Genomic DNA, 21,128 nt, shown 5'->3' with positions numbered 1-21,128 from the left:
CTGACCAAGTTCTATCTTGGTTTCACTCTTACTTTTCTGATCGTTCTTCATCTGTTTTTTTCAATAATTCAACTTCCAATACTTTTCCCTCTTCAAACGGTGTCCCACAAGGTTCTATACTTTCTCCTCTTCTATTTAATATATTTCTTGCACCTTTGTTAACTTTATGTCAATCTATCGGCTTTAATGTCTTTGCTTATGCCGACGATATCCAACTTCTGCACCCCATTGATACCAATAATCCTTCTGATATATCAGTAATCAATACAAAATTAGAACAAATACATAATTGGTTAAACAATAATAAACTTGCATTGAACATTTCTAAATCTAACGTACTACTTTTTCCCTGGAAGGATAACCCCAAATTAAGCCTCCCAATTTCTATTAAGGGTCATCCTTTACAAGAGGTAAACAATATTAAAATACTCGGAGTTACTTTCGATCACTCTCTTTCCTTCCATGACCATATTAGTAATGTTATAAAGTCCTCATTCTTCAGGCTTCGACAAATCCGCTCTGTATCACAGTTCCTTAATGCCAATTCTCTAAATATCCTCATTCATTCACTTGTCATTTCAAAGATAGATTACTGTAATGCCCTATTCAAAGGTATAGCACAAAAGGAAATAAAACGCTTACAGATAATACAAAATACATCCATTAAACTTATCTATAAAAAAAAAAAATTTGATCACGTAACGCCGCTCCTTAAGGAAGCCCATTGGCTTCCGGTGGGTCATCGAATAATATATAAACTCTGCTTGCTCACCTTTAAATCACTTCTCTATAAAACTCCGGCCTTCATTCATAAACTGCTTATCCCTTATACAGCTAATAGAACTTTAAGATCTGCCGCACAGCATCTTCTAACGATTCCATCGCTAAAAATAATAAATACGCGTCGTCAGTTTATTTTTTCAGTCACTGCACCCCAGACTTGGAATTCTCTACCGAGCTTTATAAGGGAAGAATCTAATTTAGAAAAATTTAAATGTAAACTAAAAACATTCCTGTTTAATGACGCATTCTTAAACTAACTATGCTTCTAAGTGTCTTTTTAAATAATCATGAGAATCTCATAAAGTTTTCTTTCAAGTCTCATTTCCAATTTTATTCTCCTACTAAATTTTATCTTTTTAAAATTATTATCATTATCCCTCCCTTATGTGCTTTCCCTTTATGTATAATCTTTTTTATTTAAAATGTAACTTCTTCCCCATATTTTCCTCTTGTCTCCAGTTTCGTCAAATTTGTTTTTTAACCTTGTTAGTATTATCTTCTATGATTCTGTTTTTACATTGTAATTTTATTATATTGTACATCGCTTCGAATTTAGATGAAGCGATTAATCAAAAACATATTAAACTTGAAACTTGAAACTTGAAACTTAAACTTGAAACTTGTTTTGGTTCCGAGGTTTTTTCCTCCTCTTAAACTTATGAAAACAGCCTGTGCTTTCTGTATACCCATAATTAAATATATTTACATTTATACTGCCCTAAAAAACAAGTAAGCCTTTACAGGGAGGCAGGTTCAGCTGACAATGAAGCTGCTGAGGAATTTAAAACATATCTGCTAAGTGTAACTGAAGAAAAGGGGTATGTGCCAGAGGAGGCATTTAATGTGGATGAGACTGGCTTATTGTACAAGCAGACTGGGAAATGGATATATATATATAATGAAAATGGCAGCAAAAGCTCCAGGATTCAAGGCAATTAAAGATCGCAGCACCCTGCTACTGTGTGCTAATGCCATGGGTGATTTCAAATGCAAGCCTCTTATGGTCTAAGAACCCAAACTCCTTGCACACTTGAAGAAAAAAAATCTGAACTGTATGCCAGGATGGGCAATGACATTGGAAAAACTGTTCAGTGACATGAAGGAATGTGATCCCATACTGGAGCGCAGTTTAAAATTCAAGCGTCTGACAAAGCTCTGCGTTTGCCTCTTGCGCTGAGACACTTAAGGACTTGAGAAGGAAAGCCAAGCAGACAAGACTTGCACAGTTTCTTCAATCAAGAAGTCATGAGACTCATGCATCAGAGGTTGATGTGACAGAAGTTGACTTGCCAGCCTTGACTCGTGCGTTAGAGGTTGATCAGGCTGAGTGATGTACCTTGAGTGATACAGTACAGTACAATATTGTACACCTGTATCTGTGTAATGCTGGTTTTTTATCAAGCATTGTTTTCATAATGGTAGTATACCATCTCTTTATATATGTCTGTTTACCAGTCTGCAATGTAGCATTCTGAAGCATTTTGTCCTAATGATGAGCACACTAAGGGCCCCTTTTAGAAAGCCCAATAGCATGTCCCAATGCGGTTAAATGCACCAAAGTCCATGCAACTCCTATGGGCTTTGGTCCATTTGCTACCGTGGTTTTGTAAAAAGGGTCCTAATGTTTACAGTACATTTCTGTAAAGCAGGCTTTTGTCGAGTAACATTTTCATAATGGTAGTATACCATTTCTTTATATATGTCCATTTCCCAGTCTGTGCTGTAGCATCCTGAATTGTTTTGTCCTAATGGTGAGCACACTAAGGGCCCCTTTTAGAAATAGGTATTTTTCAGCACTGTTGTGCGCAATTGCTTTCGTTTAACAGCGTTACTTTACTTCTAATGGTGAGAAAACCATGGTGCATTGCAATGGTTAATGAGCAGATTAATTGCTTATTATGATTGTGCAATACTGTACATTTATTTTTTAGCACGGTCATGTGCAATTATTTTAAGAATGTTATTTCTATAAGCAATACTGCGAATTAAAAAAAATATATATATAATTTTTCTATTATGGTTTTTGCCAAATGCTATCCCATGCAGGAACATAACACTATTTTTCTTTCCAGTGCAAACAACATGAGTCTGGACTAGTTTATGCATCTTCACCTGCAAGGACTTGCAGAAGGAATCATCTACTTTTCAGCTCCGCCTCCCTGTGTCCCTGGGCAGTGCCCTCTCTCCTCAGTTTTTTTTCTACAAGCAAGGTGCGAAGGTATCTTTTCATCTGCTCTGCTTCAGAATTTTTATTGTCAGGCTTTTAGTCTTAAGTTTGAAGCTTTTCAGTGCCAAAGAGGTTTGCAGTGGTCCTAGTTCATCTCTACCTAAGGGAAGCTGCGGATTCTGCATTCAGAGCTCTGTTGCTGGGCGGACCACCTGCCTGGCCTGCCTGTCCTAACACTTGATTCAGCTCAGGGTTTGGCCCTGTGAGCTTGAGTGCAAGCTGCATATGGCACCTATGTTAGTCTGGGAGACTTTGTGTGTGCCAGCTGACCCCCCCCCCTTGAATAATCATGAGGCGCAACTGGGGAGAAGGTTACAGGCTAGCTAGCCAGGGTAAATGCAGATCAAAGACAAGCCTGAAGAGTATCCCTGCTTGGTTGAGGCCAGCAACTTCTCTATGAGCTGACTGAGATGAAAGCTAAGACAGGCATGGCACATGGCTGCACTGTCAGTACAAACAACTACTGTGTATGAGAGACATCAGGATGAGGTTGAATTAGGGATTTTTAAGCACTCTTGGGGCTTCCTTGAGGGTTCCCTACCCCTAAAATCCTAATCTGAGGATTTTTTGGTGTCTCTCTCCGGGCCTTCACCTGCTTCAAAACCCTTTGATTTGTCTAATAATCAATAGGGATGGACTCTCCAAACCTTTCCACTACTATATCATGCCTAATATGCGCTGGTCTGCTGAGGAGTGCCCATGTGGGGCGCAGGAGCCATGGTCTTAGCCTCCCCTGGTCTCTTCAGAGGCCTAGAGTCCCAAAGGGCATAAGAGGTGGGTCAAAGTCCTCCTCGTGCTCTTGGTGAGCGATGAGTCGCTGCCAGCAAAATGAAACCACGCGGACGCCCCGATTAAAATTATATGTGTGTAAACAGTTTAAACTCTTTTGAATAGTATTCTATTCATTACCTTTTCCCAGATGGACCAGTAGGCATGCTCAGAGTTTTTTGTAGGTTAAGTTTACCAGCCGGAACAGTTTCAGCTGATTGAGACAAGCTAATGCTTCGATGTCTGAAGAACTCAAAGCCTCCAGCAGAATTGGTTTCCTGGAAGACATACATGCAAAAACAGTGAAGTCAACTTTTGCACTACAAAGCTGCAAACAAGACTGGTGAATGAAATGTAATGTGTATGAATGGCTAACCAACCTGAGTTGTAGGAGTGGGTGGAGGAGTCTCAGATTCTCCAGAGCCAATAGCTTTAAGAAATCTGATCATATGCCTGCAAAGGTCCCACTTTCCCTGCTCCAGAGCAGTGTTGAAGAGCAGAGTGGCATGCTGCCTGCTGACTGCTGGAACCTCCATATTCTGAAAGGAACAGATTATTAAAAAAAAAAAAGTTCTCTGTTTGAATGCAATAAAGGATAAAACAAACACATTCAAATTACATTGCATAACTTTTTGAACTTGTACACACAACTGAAAAATAAACTCAAACAGTAAGATCATTGAAGTACCAATATTATATGATTGGAAGGTTAGAGCCATTATATCCATCACACTTTCTAAGAACTGATAATTTCACATTTTAACAACCAAACTTACCAAGGAGTTTCTTTTAAAGAACCCCCCCACCACAAAGGAAAAAGAAAAGTACAAGTACATGATTATCACATATGTAGATATATGGAAATACAATTTGTTTGTATTTACAAGGGGTTGCTGAAAAGTTCTTAGCCCAACCAAGAAGAGAATAATGTAGGGCCATAAAAAATATAAGTTATTCCACACTTTTCCTGAAACTTCATTTCAATGATATGAAATGAAACGAGAAGTATAAAGAAAAGTGTGGAATAACTTATGTTTTTCATGGCCCTACATCATTCCCTGGATTTTGCTCACCACTCACCAGCACCATTTTCATTTTGCCATTCATGCTTTTCAGATTGCTGGACACTAGAGTTGGAATATATGAGTGGTGCTGAGGTTCCCGAAGAAGGGGGACTTACCTCTGAAATGGAGCCCCGTTGAACAGAAAATAGCATGCTTACAAAGGGGAAATCAACATGCTGTACAACTAAGCAAGATAAGCAGATTCTGGTGATTAATTGCAAATGGCACTGAGGCTATCAAGATTGCTTGGATGCTGAGAAATTGATTATAATTGGATTGTAGCAGTTGAAATATTGACAATACTGAGTGTTTTTCATTTTGTCACATTATATACACTTACACTTGATTTTTCACATGAAAAGAGATCCGGGGATGTTTCACAAGTAAACACCCGTTTGGGTTTACCTAGTGGCAACTCTGGTTTAAGGGTTTGGTTCCCGATTCAGAAGTTGTGAATACTGAGGACTCTCTTCTTAATTAAAAAATGTTTTTATTTATTAAGTTTAATTATGGTTTAGATTAGTGATTTTTTCTGACTGAGTGGTATTTCAACCGTCTACTCTCCCATTATCATCAGTGTTATCTGAAAGAATTTTTAGAGTTCAAAATCTATTTTAGACACTCCTAGTCATAGTGTGGACTTCTGAGTTCATTTTAACAAGGGCAGGCACTTTTCACTAAATTTAAGATTCAAAATGAATTTAGGGTAAAAACAATGGCTAAAGAGAAACATTTCCTGTTTGTGTATTTTTTATAGCATCGAGAAGGAGATTTTAGTCCATTTCTCCTATCAAAGGAAAGAAATTCCAGGGAACCTCCAACAAGTTTAAGGGAGAAAAGAAGCTGAAAAGCTACCATTGAAGATGATCACCCAAACGATAGTGAAAGAGGTATCAACAAGATAAAAATGAGGAGAGAAATGAATGTCAAGTACACAAGTGAATAAAGGATCCCAGGTATAGAGGAGAAATTCAATAAGGAGTAGAATTTTCCCAAACACAGATGCCAGAAAAAAAATTAAGTACCATAGAGGGATTCTAGATTCAGAAATTTCAAGGAATCACAGAAATAGATATTTATATTTCTTCTTTCAAAAAGAGATAAGAACTCATATATAGTATAAAAATAATACTGCACTATTTGCAATACTGAAGCTATACTGTACCACCACTTAGGAGACAAGATTACCATTTAGTTGACAAAAATTAAGTGTGACACATTCTATACCCAAGTCTTGGAGAATCTACCTTTGGTCAAGGAAGACTCTATAAAAGAGCAAGGGATGAAAGACTTATCCTGCTATTGACTATGCACTGTTAAATAAGGATAGTCCTAAAAGGGGAGCTATACAAGTAACAGATCTCCAGTATGTTTTTAATACCACATAAGAACATAAGAATTGCCACTGCTGGGTCAGACCAGTGGTCCATCGTGCTCAGCAGTCCACTCACACGGCGGCCCCCGGGTCAAAGATCAGTGCTCTAAAATGAGTCCAGCCTCACCTGTGTACGTCCCAGTTTAGCAGGAACTTGTCCAGCTTAGTCTTGAAACCCTGGAGGGGGTTTTCCCCTACAACAGACTCTGGAAGAACGTTCCAGCTCTCCACCACTCTCTGTGTGAAGAAGAACTTCCTTATGTTTGTACGGAATCTATCCCCTTTCAACTTTAGAGAGTGCCCTTTCGTTCTCCCTACCTTGTAGAGTGTGAACAGTCTGTCTTTATCTACTAAGTCTATTCCCTTCAGTATTTTGAATGTTTCGATCATGTCTCCTCTCTGTCTCCTCTTTTCAAGGGAGAAGAGGCCCAGTTTCTCTAATCTCTCACTGTACGGCAACTCCTCCAGCCCCTTAACCATTTTAGTCGCTCTTCTCTGGACCCTTTCGAGTAATACCGTGTCTTTCTTCATGTGCGGCGACCAGTGCTGGACGCAGTACTCCAGGTAAGGACGCACCATGGCCTAGTACAACGGCATGATAATCTTCTCAGATCTGTTCGTGATCCCCTTCTTTATCATTCCTAGCATTCTGTATGCCCTTTATTGCCGCCGCAGCACATTGTGCAGACAGCTTCATCGACTTGTCGATCAGAACTCCCAAGTCTCTTTCCTGGGAGGTCTCTCCAAGTACCGCCCCGGACATCCTGTATTTGTGCATGAGATTTTTGTTACCGACATGCATCACTTTCACTTATCCACGTTGAACCTCATTTGCCATGTCGCTGCCCATTTCTCAAGCATGATGATGTCTCTTTGTAGATCTTCGCAATCCCCTGGGTCTTCACTACTCTGAATAACTTTGTATCGTCCGCAAACTTAATCACCTCACTCGTCGTATCAATGTCCAGATCATTTATAAAGATGTTTAAAAGCACGGGTCCAAGCACTAAGCCTTGCAGCACCCCGCTGGTGACACTGTTCCAGTCCGAGTATTGTCCATTTATCCCCACTCTCTGTTTCCTATGCTCCAGCCAGTTTTTAATCCACATGAGTATTTCACCCTCAATTCCATGGCTCGCAATTTTCTGAAGTAGTCGTTCATGCGGAACCTTGTTGAACGCCTTCTGAAAATCCAGATATACAATGTCGACCGAGTCGCCCTTGTCTATCCGCCTGTTTACTCCCTCAAAGAAGTGCAGCAAGTTCGTCAAGCAAGATCTGCCTTTGCTGAAACCATGCTGACTGGCTGGTCCTCATTAAACCGTGTTCATCAATGTGATCAATGATGCGGTTCTTTATCAGCGCCTCTACCATCCTTCCCAGTACCGAGGTCAGACTCACCAGTCTGTAATTTCCCGGATCTCCCCTCGAACCTTTTTTGAAGATCGGCGTAACATTCGCCACCTTCCAGTCTTCTGGAATCTTTCCTGATTTGATCGACAGATTGGTTATTAGTTGAAGCAATTCAGCTATAGACCCTTTCAGTTCCTTGATGACCCTTGGATGGATGCCATCCGGTCCCGGGGATTTATTGCTCTTAAGCCTATCAATCTACCTGCATACCTCTTCTAGACTGACTGTCAACCCTGTCAGTTTTCCGTCTTCGTTTCCTCCATATAGCCTGATGGGTTCCGATATGCTGTGTAGGTCCTCTTCGGTAAATAGACGCAAAAAAATATGTTCAGTTTGTCTGCAATTTCTTTGTCCTCCTTTAGCACTCCCTTTATGCCATGGTCATCCAAAAGTCCCACTACTTCCTTCACGGGTCGTTTCCCCTTAATATATCAAAAGAACGGCTTGAAGTTTTTCACCTCCTTGGCTATTTTTTCCTCGTAGTCTCTTTTAGCCCTTTTACCGCCTTATGGCACCTGCGTTGATTCTATTTGTGCTTATTCCAGTTTTCGTCCATTTTTGACCTTTTTCATTCCTTAAAAGAAGTTTTCTTGTGTCTGATCGCTTCCTTCACCTTTACAGTGAGCCACGCTGGTTCTTTGTTCTTTTTCCTCTTGGATCCTTTGTTGATACGCGGTATATATAGATTTTGCACCTCGGTAACTGTGTCCTTAAAAAGGGACCAAGCTTGCTCTAGCGTTTTTAGAGTGCTTATCCTCTTCTCAATCTTCTTCCCTACCATGAGTCTCATTTACCATAAACGAAAAGCTTATCCATGTACTCTGAAAACATAGCCCTACAAGTCAATATACCAGCTCTCAGAAGCTAAAAATGGTCAAGTACCTAGATGGGAAACAACCAGGAACAAAAAGGTGCCGCTGACTGCAGAAAGAAATGGCAACTACCTCCACAAGTATATGATACTTCCATGCTTTTCTTAGAGCTCATTAAATACAACATTTACACTGTGGAGTCAAAATCTGAAGCAATTTTGGGTGGATTTAGAGTTGGCAAAAAATGACTCCAGCTTCAAAATAAAAAAAAAATATTATATGGTAAAATGATCATAAATAAATACATACACACCATCACTTGTAAATGAACTGTTATTATGTGGCTCTGGATTATGTACAAAAGCAACATGCCTCCTAACAATGCCAAGTTTGTACACAGGACTCATTTGTACACAGTACAACACAATAGTCCTTGATACCTTGGGGGATTTTGTGTTTTGTAAGAACTCCAAAGACAAATGGGAGGCTGCTGATTAAAAAAACAAAAAAAAGTCACCAAAAAAGCATGCACACCATCAGGATTTTGGTAGCTACAGAAGGTAAAAGTTAGATGCACATAGCACTCACCAGTGACTTCACTGTACAGCATAACCAATGGAAGCACTGCATATCTGACCCCTGTCCCCTGCAAATAGGTGCACACAGAAATCACTTCCCTGTGAAGCCCCACTCAATTGTACTCTATGCTGTTTCTGCTCTTAGGACAGAAACTGTGAAGAATAACTTACATGAAAGTACTCTATAACATTTATATTTGTTATATCACAAATTCTGTAGTGGCAGGTCTAAGCGGTTTACAGTCTAAGAAAGACTTGACAGAGTAGGAAAAGAATGCCAATTTGTAGACAGAAAGTAAAAACAATCTCAGAAGCAGGTGGAAGGCTGCTGAAACACCTAGTTGGGTGCATGCTTTTTTGGCCATTTTTGAAAGACAACTCTAGAAGCAGATTCACTTATACGCACATCAATAGTACGCAGTTCCAAGGTCTTTCCCTTCCATCTACCATGTACTATAGATGCTCCACTGTATGGATCTCTTTTTGTCCTGAATCTAAAGTACTGGTATTAGATCCAGAACAAAAAATTTAAAGCTTAATATCAAGAGTAAGGAGTCGAATGTTTGGTGAACCGACTCTACAGCACTGTATGTACATACAGCTATATAGTTGGGAATATTAATGTGACTTCCATAGGGAGTTGGCTAGTTAAAGAGATTAGGTTCTTACCTTGCTAATATATTTTCTAGTTGATAGATGTGTCAGTTGATAGGTGTGTCATTTTGGACAAACGGATTATATCCCAGTGCTTGTAAGCCTTACAGAAGGAATCCGCTCTGGATTTTCTGAATCTCTCCTAATTCACAGAGGACTCTGCTGCCCCCTAAAGGTAGTTCCAAAGCAGGCAAGTGCCTTAACTAGAACAGATGTCAAGCAGGAGTATGGGGAAACTCCCTGAAGAATAAGTCTGTTCTGCTCTGAAATTTTAACAAACATGTTAACCATTGAACAATCAAAACAGTGAAGCAATCATGCCAAACAGAAACATTAATGGAGTTCAAATACCCCAAAGTATCCTAGCAACAGACTACTCTTTATATGCTTAAAGTCTGACTAGCATCCAACCTGCAGGTTTGGATAAGAACATTCTGAGTGAGACAGTAGGCAGGTGCAGGAAATAAATGACAGGGTGGGGGTCTAGAATGACACACCTATCTACTACTACTCTTTTTCTAGTGCAATAGGTGTGTCATTCTGGATGAGCGGGACGTACAAAAGCAGTCCCAGAAATCTAAGGCGGAACCACAACGTTGGCACGTAACATTGAGGACCCAAAAGCAGAGTCCTCCCTTGCTGCCACATCTACTCTGTAAAATTTGGCAAATGTATGTAGAGTGGACCAAGTTGCCGCCCTAAAAATCTCCTCAGGGAAGACTGCTCTAGCTTCAGCACACAGCAAAGTCACACTTCTAGTTGAATGCGCCTTTACAGGAACAGGGGACTATTTCCCACAAACAATGTATGCTGACAAAATGGTCCTATGGATCCATCTGGAAACTGTGGCCTTGGCAGCCGGTGTACTGCGCCCTGCTGGATTTGTCAGCACAAAAAGATGGTCAGATAGACTAAACTTGTTGGTGACCTCGAGATATCAGAAAAGCACCATCTTAACTTCTAACTTCTTCAGAATCCAGTCCTCTCTCTTGGAACATGTGGACTGGAATGCTGGCAACATGACTTCCTGATTGACATGGAATACTGAAACGGAAGGAACAGTGCACAGAGAGAGTCCAGGTTCCATGAATTTAAGGATAGGCTCTCTGCAAGAAAGAGCCTGCAACTCCGAGACCCGTCTCAGAGGTAATGGTCACCAAAAAAACTGTTTTGAGCGTCGGGTTAATCAAGGACGCTTCCCTCAGTGGCTCATATGGAGCCTGGCTGAGGCCCTGCAAAACCACATTAAGATCCTAAGAAGAGAATGGAGGTTTTACTGGTGGTCTGATATGCACTATGCAGTGCTCCCTTTAAAAACCTGGCTTGTCCAGATGAGATGCCAACATAGATTTACAGTCTCGAGCCCTAAAACAAGAAAGTCGCACTACTTGGACTCTTAGGGATGTCACTCACTATAAGTCCCTTGTCAAGGCTGGCCTGGAAGAAGGCTAATACCACAGAGACCAGAGCAAAGGGCGGCTTCTTCTTTTCCTGGATGCAACAGTGCTGGAAAGTTTCCTAAGCCTTAGCATAAGCAGAGACCACTATCGGCTTTTTAGACCTGAGCAAAGTAGCAATGACTACCTCTGGGTGCCTCGTGTTGAAGAGCTATGCTGTAAGAGCAAAGCGATTTGGATCTTCTATGATCACTGGACCCCGAGAACGAAGATCCGGCTGTACTCGCCAATGGTTACAGTGAGATCCCCAGCCAAAGAGACTAGCAATTGTTGTCACAATTACCCAGGAAGCTATAAATAGAGGTATGCCCTTGGTTAGTGACTGAGGGCAGAACCACTAGTTCATTCTGTTCTGGCTTCCAATGTCCAAGGCAGGGACCTCTGTAGAGAGTCCATCTGAGGAGACCAACTCAATAGCAAAGTGTCTTGGAAAGGATTCATATGAGCTTTCGCTCACAGAACCACATCTATTGTGGTCACCATGGAACCCAGTACTTGGAGATACTGCCATGCCGATTGAGCTGGTTTGGCTAGCAAGCTCATTATTTGAGAGCACAGATTCTGTCTGCATGCCTTTGGAAGATAGACATAACCATTCACCATGTTGAACAGGACACCCAGATATTCTAGGTATTGGGTCGGCGTCAACTGGCTATTTCAGAAATTTGCTATCCAACCAGGCTCTCTCTAACTCGGATCACCTGAGACACTGCTCGCTGTCCTTTGTTGAACGATGGAGCACTGGTTAGCCAGTCATCCAGATATAGATGAACTTGTAAGACACACAGGTGGGCCTCCACTACCACCATCATCTTGTGAAAGTATGAGGGGCAGTCACTAGGCCAAAGGGAAGGGCTGAGAACTGGCAATGGTTTTCCTGAATATGAAACCTTTCTGTGGTCCGGGAATATGGGAATATGCAAATATGCCTCTGTCAGATCCAGAGGCACCAAGAATTGCCCCACAGCCACAGTCGCTATGACAGAATGAACAGTCTCCATGCAAAAGCGCAGATCATTGAACACTGCATTGACGTAAGATCCAGAATGGGCCTCCAGTCATCTTTGGCAGGATGAAGTATATGGAGTATCTGATTCTTCGGGTGGCACAGGCTCTATGGCCTAAATCTCCAACAACCTTCTCACCTCCACCGTTTGCTTTTTCTGGTCGCCCCGCTGGGGAGTCCACAACCCAATCCATTAAGGGATGAGCAAATTCCAGCTTGTAACTGTTCTGGATGATTTCTAGAACCCAGTGGTTTGAAGATATCTGAGTCCATGCCTGCAGAAAGTCCGAGAGCCATTCCCTTACCTTGAGAGAGACTGCTCTGGACCTGGCATCATTGCGCAGTTTTAGAAGGTGCAGGATGGGAATCGGAGGTCTGGTTGCATCTGGATCCGGCAGACCTCTGTCTGTATCCCTGGAAATATCTCTTGGAAGTGGTTCCTGAGTACTGCTGAGATCGTCTGAAGCCATGAAAATGAGAGCACCCTGAGCCTCTATTAAGTTCTGGGTCTGCTGATGAGCAAAGATTTCAGACAACGATCTACTATGCTGGTCATGAGATTGTCTGGTCCTTTCCCAAGCAACATTAGCCCTTTGAAGGGAAGTCTGCTGAGAATAACTTTGGAGGTGGAGTTACCAGTCCATTGCCTGATCCAGAGCTTCATGTGGGCTGAAATCAAATAAGCCAAAGTTTTGCTCATGACTCTGATGTTGTACACATCTTCTGCCAAGTAATCTATTCCTGCTAGTAGGAGCTGGGGTAAAGGCTCGTCACTCTTGTGCTCAAGACTCTGTAGCCTGGTATGACAGGCACAGGTCACAAAAGATGCTGCTGTGATTGCTTTGATTCCTAAAGCCAAAATCTTGAACAGCCTCTTGAGAACCACATCCACTCTGTGATCCTGCATATTCTTTACCACCACTCCTCCCTCGCTCAGTAGTGAGGTGTGCTTTGTAACCTGCACTACCAAGGAAACCACCTTGGCTAGTGACACTCCGGAGCCGTGGGATACAATCGAGCCATAGTCCTGGCAACTTTAAGGGTTCCTTCCAGAGCATCCAAATGCTCTATGACCAACACATTAATTTTCAGGATGCCAGGGAAACATAGAAGATTGGACTCTCACTCCACTCATGACAGAAGAGAAGCAGAAGGGACCTGCTGGGAATCTAAGTTTAACTCACAAAGTGAATCAGTAATCATTTCCAACAGAGCCAAGGGCTGGTAAAACTGGAGAATAGTGGGATCATCCCCAGGATCAAGAGCCACCATGGGTGTCTAATGCACCTGACTGCGACCCAACATTCCTCGACAGGGAGGGTGCATCATGAGACAGCGATGGCATAGTAAAAAATCCATCATCGTCCGAATCACCCTAGGTCTCTTTACAGAAACAGGGGATGATTTACCCTTAGATGCACCCTGGGAGCTCCTGCCTCCTCATGCACTGTCTGAAGTGCTGCCAGACTTCTCCTTGGAAAGTCAGCTGTCTTGTTAGGCTCTCCATATCAAATTAATAAATTCTGGAGAAATTCCATACTAGGCAGTGCTGAGTCTCCTGTAGTGGACTCCAAGCTTGCATCTCTTGGGCTCTGCAGCTTCTGCACCCCTGCACTTAGGATGACCACCATTCTGCGGTCCAGAAAGGAAAAATTGCCTCAACTAACGGGCTTCCTGCTGGTTCTTCAGTCCTAGAGGAGGCTAAGTCAGCCGCTCCTGTCCCCCCTTCACATGCTACTTGGCACATGGTGCAATAGCATTCTTCAAGCACCCATTCAGCGCAAACCTGACATGAATCAAACATAGAAACAGACGGCAGATAAGGGCCATGGCCCATCAAGTCTCCCAACCGCAATAACCCTCCCCTACTTTTCCCTGTGAAGAGATCCCACGTGATGATCCCATTTTATCTTAAAATCAGGCACGCTACTGGCCTCAGCACATCTTTGCGGTAATGCGGCCTCCAGAATTTTACACAGTATTCCAGATGGGGTCTTACCATGGATCTATACAAAGGCATAATGACTTCGGGCTTACGGCTGACAAAACTCCTACGTATACAACCTATGATTTGTCTTGCCTTAGATGAAGCTTTCTCCACTTGCTTGGCAGTCTTCATGTCCTCAATGATGATCACCCCTAAGTCACGTTCTGCTACAGTCCTCGCTAGGATCTCACCATTAAGGGTGTAAGACTTGCATGGATTTTGCCTGCCAAGGTGCATGACTTTACATTTTTCGGTATTGAAACTTAGTTGCCAACGGAGGGACCTCAGCGCTAGGCCAGCCAAGGGGGTGCAAGCACATGGTGGAGCAGAGAGCAGATCGGAGGAACTGCGAGTGGTGAGAGTGTGCTCGATTCCAAATTGCAGGTTCGGTAATTCTGCTACAGAGTCAAAAGAGCCTGAGGACTTCATCCTTGCCAGTTTTGAGGCAAAACGGTGATTTGAAGCTTCTGGAGAACTTTGAAAAAAAATTGAGAAAATCAAAGATGGCTACCATGGCAGTGTTTTGGCACAAAAAAAGCCTCAAAAACAGTAAAAGGCAACATAAAAACTACTGATTTACTGATTTTAGAGGAGGGGGGAACATGATGAACACGCAAAAATGGGGGGGGAGAGGAGGGAGACAAAATGCAGCCGGCACTTTGTGAGTCCCTGCTGAGCCCCCTATGGATGCCTAACAGTCTGCACTCAAACCTCTTCAAGCAGTAAGTGAGCAATGCTACCAGGGGATCGCCCCGCGCTCTGAAAAGGCTTCTGCAGGCTGGTTAACAGGTACCACAAGTGATTAGCCTGTCAGCTGCAGACCTCAGTTTGCTTCTCTTCCATGCAGGCAGAGCTGTACCCTTGAGTAGGGAAGCTCCCAACACCAAAAGATGAAAAAAATAAGTGAAAAAAAAGCAACTGACCAAAAATAAAGAAATAAGCAGAACAGATCAAAAACACTCCTTCAGGCTCATGTGTAGATTGAAAAAACTGTAGGGGGCAGCAGAGCCCTCTGAAGTAGGAGGATCTAGAAATAATCCAGAATGGATTCCTTCTGCAAGGCTCATGAGCACTGGGATATAACCTGCTTGTCCAGAATTGCACACCTATTGCACTAAAATATTTAGAATGTTTCTTCCCACTAAGAGGGCATTTCTATAAACTAGATGCCAACAGGTATTCATGTGTTACACATGTAAAATGTTTAGCATACTAGCATATATGTACACTTGTATGCCTGCATACCTGCTTAATTTACATAGAGTGTATTTGGCAAGGCGGTGTACACAGAGGCAGAGCATAGGCAGGATATAAACATGCTTTCCATTCACCTATGTAACTTACAGAACACTAAGATAAGCAGACACTTACACTTATATCAGGTCTGTGTGAGCGCTTAAATGTTAAAAGTACTGTATATACTCAATGACAAGTCGATCTCGAGCAAAAGGCGGTTTTAGACCTAAAAATAGACACAAGTGATGTGACCCTCCCTCACCTGGGCCATAACCTCTCTTTCCCTCCCTTCCACCTCCAGGATCCAAAAATCGGTCTCTCCCTCCCCTCTGCCAGCCTGTTCAACATTTCAATCCCCACCCCAATCACTGTTAATCTTCACATGGATCTTCAATAGAGCAGCAGCAATGCAGTGATACCCCTAGGTTGCCTAAGACCTGTTCTCATCTTTAAAATGAATATATACAGTATGTGCAAGTGCCTAAATGTTAGATACCTACTTTCCTTTATAAAACAGGTCCTTACTATATGCCCTCTAAGTGCCTAACTGGAGGTTTTCAGTTATAGAACTGCTCCCTCCCAAATCTCTCCATGATATGCTTTGCTATCACAAAATACAGTGGTACCTCGGTTTACGAGTGCACCGGTTTGCGAGTGTTTTGTAAGACGAGCAAAACATTTGCAAAATCGGTGCCTCGGAAACCGAGCATGGCTCACTTTACGAGCGCCCCCCCTGCAATCCGGCACCCTCCCTCCGCGATCCGGCATCTCCCCCCACCACGATCCGGCACCCCCCGCCACGATTGGTCACCCCCCGCCACGATCCGGCACCCGCCCAGATGAGGATGCCCAGATGAGGGTAAGAAGTGGTGGTGGGGTGCCCAATTGTGTTGGGGGGTGCCGGATCGTAGCGGGGGCGTGCCCAATCGTGTCGAAGGGGATGCCGGATCGTGGTGGGGGTGCCAGATTGCGTCGGGGGGGGGGTGTGCCGGATCGCAGGGGGGGCAGGATCGCAAGGGGGGCCTTCGAGGGGAGCAATTCCGGTTCTCGGGAGGGGGGGAACACATCAAAGCGAGTTTCCATTATTTCCTATGGGGAAACTCGCTTTGATAAACGAGCATTTTGGATTACGAGCATGCTCCTGGAACGGATTATGCTCGTAATCCAAGGTACCACTGTAGTTTTAAAAAATAATTTCAGTGTGTATATTTTCATCTAAGGTAAAAGACTATTACCTGTAAAATAATCAGATAGGAGGCAGCGGTGTCCAAGTCTTGTGCCATCAGACATTCCTCAAATAAATCCTTTGGATTTCCAACAGCAGCAAAAAGGTAGTTCCATAGGGCATATTCTGTCTTCCTAGCACAGTGAACAACTGTTTGTAGAAAAAGGGGGAACTCTGTAATGAACTTTGCTACAGTGGGAAGCAGGGGGTCAGGAATAGGATCCCGAGAGGTAGCTTCTTCTTCCAATACTTCATGAAGCATCAGTTCTAGCACATGAGGGAAGTAAGGTAAAGTGGCACAGGAGTGTGCTAAAAGCAAGGCCTGTTCTCCCAAATTCTTGACCAACAGCTGGCGTAAAATATGATGGAGGTAGATCTGAGAGGTCCTCTCCACAATACAGAAAGGAAAGGGGACCTCCAAATGTTCCATTGCACTACTGTGCATGTTTAAACAGTCATAGAGCACAGTCTCATTGACAGCACCAAGGACTAAAGCATCTTCAAACAAAACAGCTAAAGGGTAAATATTGATATGAAAAGGCAGCATGATCCGTCTTGACAAAAAGGAATGTGGCTTGCGATTGTCTCGTGGAAATAGAGGAAGCCAAACTTTCATGCCAGAGCCACCACAACTGAGCCACAGGGCTTCTAAAAGGTGGCGCTTCTGTTTATTGGCCCTGCAGGTAGTCCAAACATTTTCAACAGACTGGGCAAGAACCACAGGTGCACAAAATGGCAGCTGGAAATAAAAGATATTAAATAAATCACTTCATTTCTTTTTTAACTTTTGTATAATAAATGCACTTTTGTCATTGGTTTTTTTTTTTTAAGTTTTTCTTTTCTCTAGAAAAAAGATGCATCTTCCTGCACAGTTTACACCATGTTCTTTAGTAATTTATGCATATTAATTATTCTCATTACTTTGTGCTTTCATTCCCTGACTGTAAGAGCAGGAAAGGAATACAATATATATATATTTCTGTGTTGTAATCCTTTTACAACTACCTTCTCATTCTTCTCCCAATCAAAGAGCTGTAAATAAATTAGCAGTGGTAAATTACCCCTTTTCACTACTTTTCTTGGAGCTACTAAGGTTATCTGACAGAGTCAAGTCAAAGGGCTCAATTGATATTTTGAAAGTAGATATCCAAGGTTACTGGCAACTCTGAACTTCCCTTAATTCAGATTAGTTTGGCATCAATGATTACAGTTCCAAAGGGGAAACAGAAAGGACTGCAAAGTACATCTCAGTGCAGTACAACCAGATAGAAAGTTTAAGTTCTTACCTCGATAATCTTCTTTCTTGTACATCTGTCCAGTGGTCCTGAACACTAGGGTTATGCATCTGAACCTGCAAGTTCCTTGCAGAATGCTGTCAATTAGAGAATGACACGGTGGCGGGTTACCCGCGGCTAGCTGCGTTTAGTCAATCGCTGCCTGGCTGGCCCAGAACGTCCTTTTCGACTTCAGAATTGAGTCGGAAAGACTTCCTGTAGGCTTTAGTAGCTGCAGCATGAGCATGGCGGTAAGAGCAGGGGAAAAGGAAGGAGGCTTTTTTTTTTTTTTGAGTGGCAGGAAGGCAGCAGGCTGGCTTTGGCTAGGGAGGGAGAAAGGTAGGCAGGCAGGATTCGGGGGTGGGACAAAGTGTAGAAGGCAGTGAGAGGGACATAGGAAGGAGGCACTAGGAGCACTAAAGACATGGGAAGGAGGCACTGGGGGCACTAAAGACAGGAAGAGGCACTAAGGACATGGGAAGGAGACACTGGGGGCACTAAAGACAGGAAGGGGCACTAAGGACATGGGAAGGAGGCACTGGGGCACTAAAGACATGGGGAAGAGGCACTGGGGGCACTAAAGACAGGAAGGGGCACTAAGGACATGGGAAGGAGGCACTGGGGCACTAAAGACATGGGGAGGAGGCACTGGGGGCACTAAAGGCAGGAAGGGGAACTAAGGACATGGGAAGGAGGCACCGGATGCACTAAGGACATAGGAAGGAAAGAGGGAGGGAATAGAAAGGGACAATTCTTGGGCCTGAGTGCAGAAAGAAAGAAATGAAAGAAAGGATACACAGACAGAAGGAAACGTAACCAGAGACTCATGAAATCAATCACCAGACAGCAAAGGTAGGAAAAATGATTTTATTTTCAATTTAATGATCAAAATGTGTCAGTTTTGAGAAGTTATATCTGCTGTCTATATTTTGCACTATATTTGTCTATTTTTCTATAGTTACTGAGGTGACCGAGCTTGCGGAGATGGGGCGGAAACAGGGTTTTAAAATTTTAGTCCTAGTAGTTTGCCGGTCCACAAATAATTCTTTTATTTCTGCCGGTTCACGGGTGTAAAAAGGTTGAAAAACACTGATGTAGAGTATGCCGGCTTTCTTTTTCGCCCAGCCGCACACGTTCAAAAAGCCGCGCTTGCGTGGCTGCTCGAGTTGATCAATCTTCTCCTCTCTTAAAACTTCCTGTTTCCGGTTGCATCAGAGGAGAATATTGAACAAATGAGCACCTGCACGTGTGGCTGGGCGAAAAAGAAAGCCGGCATGCTCTACATCTAAGGTGAGATGGAAGGAGGGAGATGGCGGAACACTGCAATTGGTTGGGTGTCTGCTGTTTTTGTATCACTGCCTGCCTGCGCTCACGTTCCAGATTCACCTGCATTTTTAGTGTGCACAATTGACCTGATTCGAGCTATAGGTGAACATGGGGGACACGTCATTGCAAGGGAGGACAAGTCAATTGATTTATTTTATGTTCTGTTTTTACTACAGGGCAGAGGCACTGAAACAGATTCTCAGTGCAGTAGTAGGTGGCAGGATTTTCTTCTGTGTTCATGATGTTTCGCAGTACTGAGGCTTATATGGATGCTGCGGGGACGGTGACGGGGCGGTGAAAGGGATGGCGGTGACGGGGCGGTGAAGGGAACGGCGGTGACGGGGTGGTGCAGAGGATGGTGGGCCGGGGACGGTGCAGTGAAGGGGACATATTTTTTCCCCGTGTCATTCTCTACTATCAATCATCTTTTGAACTCTTACTCCTTCCCAGGGAGCTGCACCTGCTCCCTCACTTCGTACAAAAGCAATCAAGTAGCATAACCAGAAGGAGGGAAATGGGAAAAAAAATTCATGACACTACAATTCTGTGCTGCACTATAACAAACATATCCATTAATTTAATCTAATCTAGAATTTCTAAATTGCACTATGCCTAAACATGTTAAAGGCAATTTACAATATAAGGAATTGCAGAAAGAATATACTACATTATAGCAGTTTGAGGAGTGCCGAATTATGGCGTAATGGGGAGGGAGAAAGGAGGTTCTATGACAGCATTGGTATAACATTTGAGCTGAGTATGGGATTTAGTTGTCTATGGTGTGTATGCTTTCAAAGAAGAGATTTTAATTTTTTTCGGAATCTATTGTAGAATGTTTCCATCCTGATGTCAGCTGGAAGATTGTTTCAGGTCTTGGTGCCAAGGTAAATGATGAGTGAGTCAAATGTGCATTTGAATTTAATCCCTTTGGGAGGCGGAAGGAGTAGTTGAAGTGGTTCCAGCTTTCTGGTTGACGTTGACCAGGAATTGATGAATAAGTTTATGAGCGGGTCAGCGGTTTTTGCATAAAGAGTTTGAAGGAGGATTGCCTGATGGCCAATGTTAACATTATAACATTCAAGTAACTGATAAAAACAGACACCAAAATTATGTGTAACCAGAACTAATCATATAGAGCTCATAGCTACTCACATGTCTTGCTATCAAGCAGAAACTTAAACCAGACTTTACATTTTTAAGTGTTTTCCTTTAAAAAAAAAAAAAAATCCTCTCAGTTCATTTCAGAGACAGAGAATTCTCCAAATTCAGACTGATCTTAAAGCAGAACGCAGGTGAAGCCCACTGATAGAGCAGAGCTTCAGGACCACTGCTCGTATACATCTACAAGAAAGAAGACTATTGAGGTAAGAACCTAATCTTTCTTTCTAGTTCAATGTGCCTATTGGTCCTGAATGTAAGGGACATACCAAAGCAGTCCCCAGAGTCTACAATAGGCCTGCTGAGACTGCCTTCAAAACAGAAGACCTGAAAGTGGAATCTTTCCTGGCTGTTACATCCACCCTATAGAACCTGGTAAAGGTATGAGAGTGCCTTCAAAACAGAAGACCTGAAAGTGGCATCTTTCATGGCTGCTACATCCACCCTATAGAACCTGGTAAAGGTATGAGAGGTAGACCAAGTAGCTGCTCTACAGATTTCTTTGGGCGAAACCACCCGAGTCTCCACCCATGAGGCAACTCCTCTATTGGGGTGTGCTTCCAATGCGATTGGCGGCTGCTTACCGCAGCCCACATACACAGAGGAAATGGTCATTTTAATCCATCTGAAAATCAAGGCTTTAGATGCCATCCTCCCTTTCTTAGTCATAAAACTGAAGGGAAAAATTATTTTTTAGTAATAACAGGGTAAGTGGATGTATGTCTATGTAAGTGCAGCATTGACTGACTTGAGGTTCAGAATTGGCCTCTAGTAGTCTGAGCTTT

General features: G+C 42.9%; 1 protein-coding gene across 3 annotated transcripts in view; it reads right to left on the bottom strand.

Annotated features, from left to right (window-relative positions):
- Window positions 1–21,128, bottom strand: part of RIC1 (RIC1 homolog, RAB6A GEF complex partner 1) — a 241,028-nt gene that overhangs the window by 49,120 nt on the left and 170,780 nt on the right. For all 3 annotated transcript variants that reach the window (XM_033925682.1, XM_033925675.1, XM_033925668.1), the window contains exons 19-21: window positions 16,596–17,324; window positions 4,159–4,317; window positions 3,920–4,056 (exon numbers count right to left, since the gene is read on the bottom strand). In XM_033925682.1, coding sequence (XP_033781573.1) covers window positions 3,920–4,056; window positions 4,159–4,317; window positions 16,596–17,324 — 1,025 coding nt within the window. The remainder of the gene's footprint in view (window positions 1–3,919; window positions 4,057–4,158; window positions 4,318–16,595; window positions 17,325–21,128) is intronic.

The sequence above is a fragment of the Geotrypetes seraphini genome, chromosome 1 (assembly GCF_902459505.1).
Source record: "Geotrypetes seraphini chromosome 1, aGeoSer1.1, whole genome shotgun sequence".
In the NCBI taxonomy this organism is placed as follows: Eukaryota; Metazoa; Chordata; class Amphibia; order Gymnophiona; family Dermophiidae; genus Geotrypetes; species Geotrypetes seraphini.
This window is presented reverse-complemented; position numbering and strand designations above follow the sequence as displayed.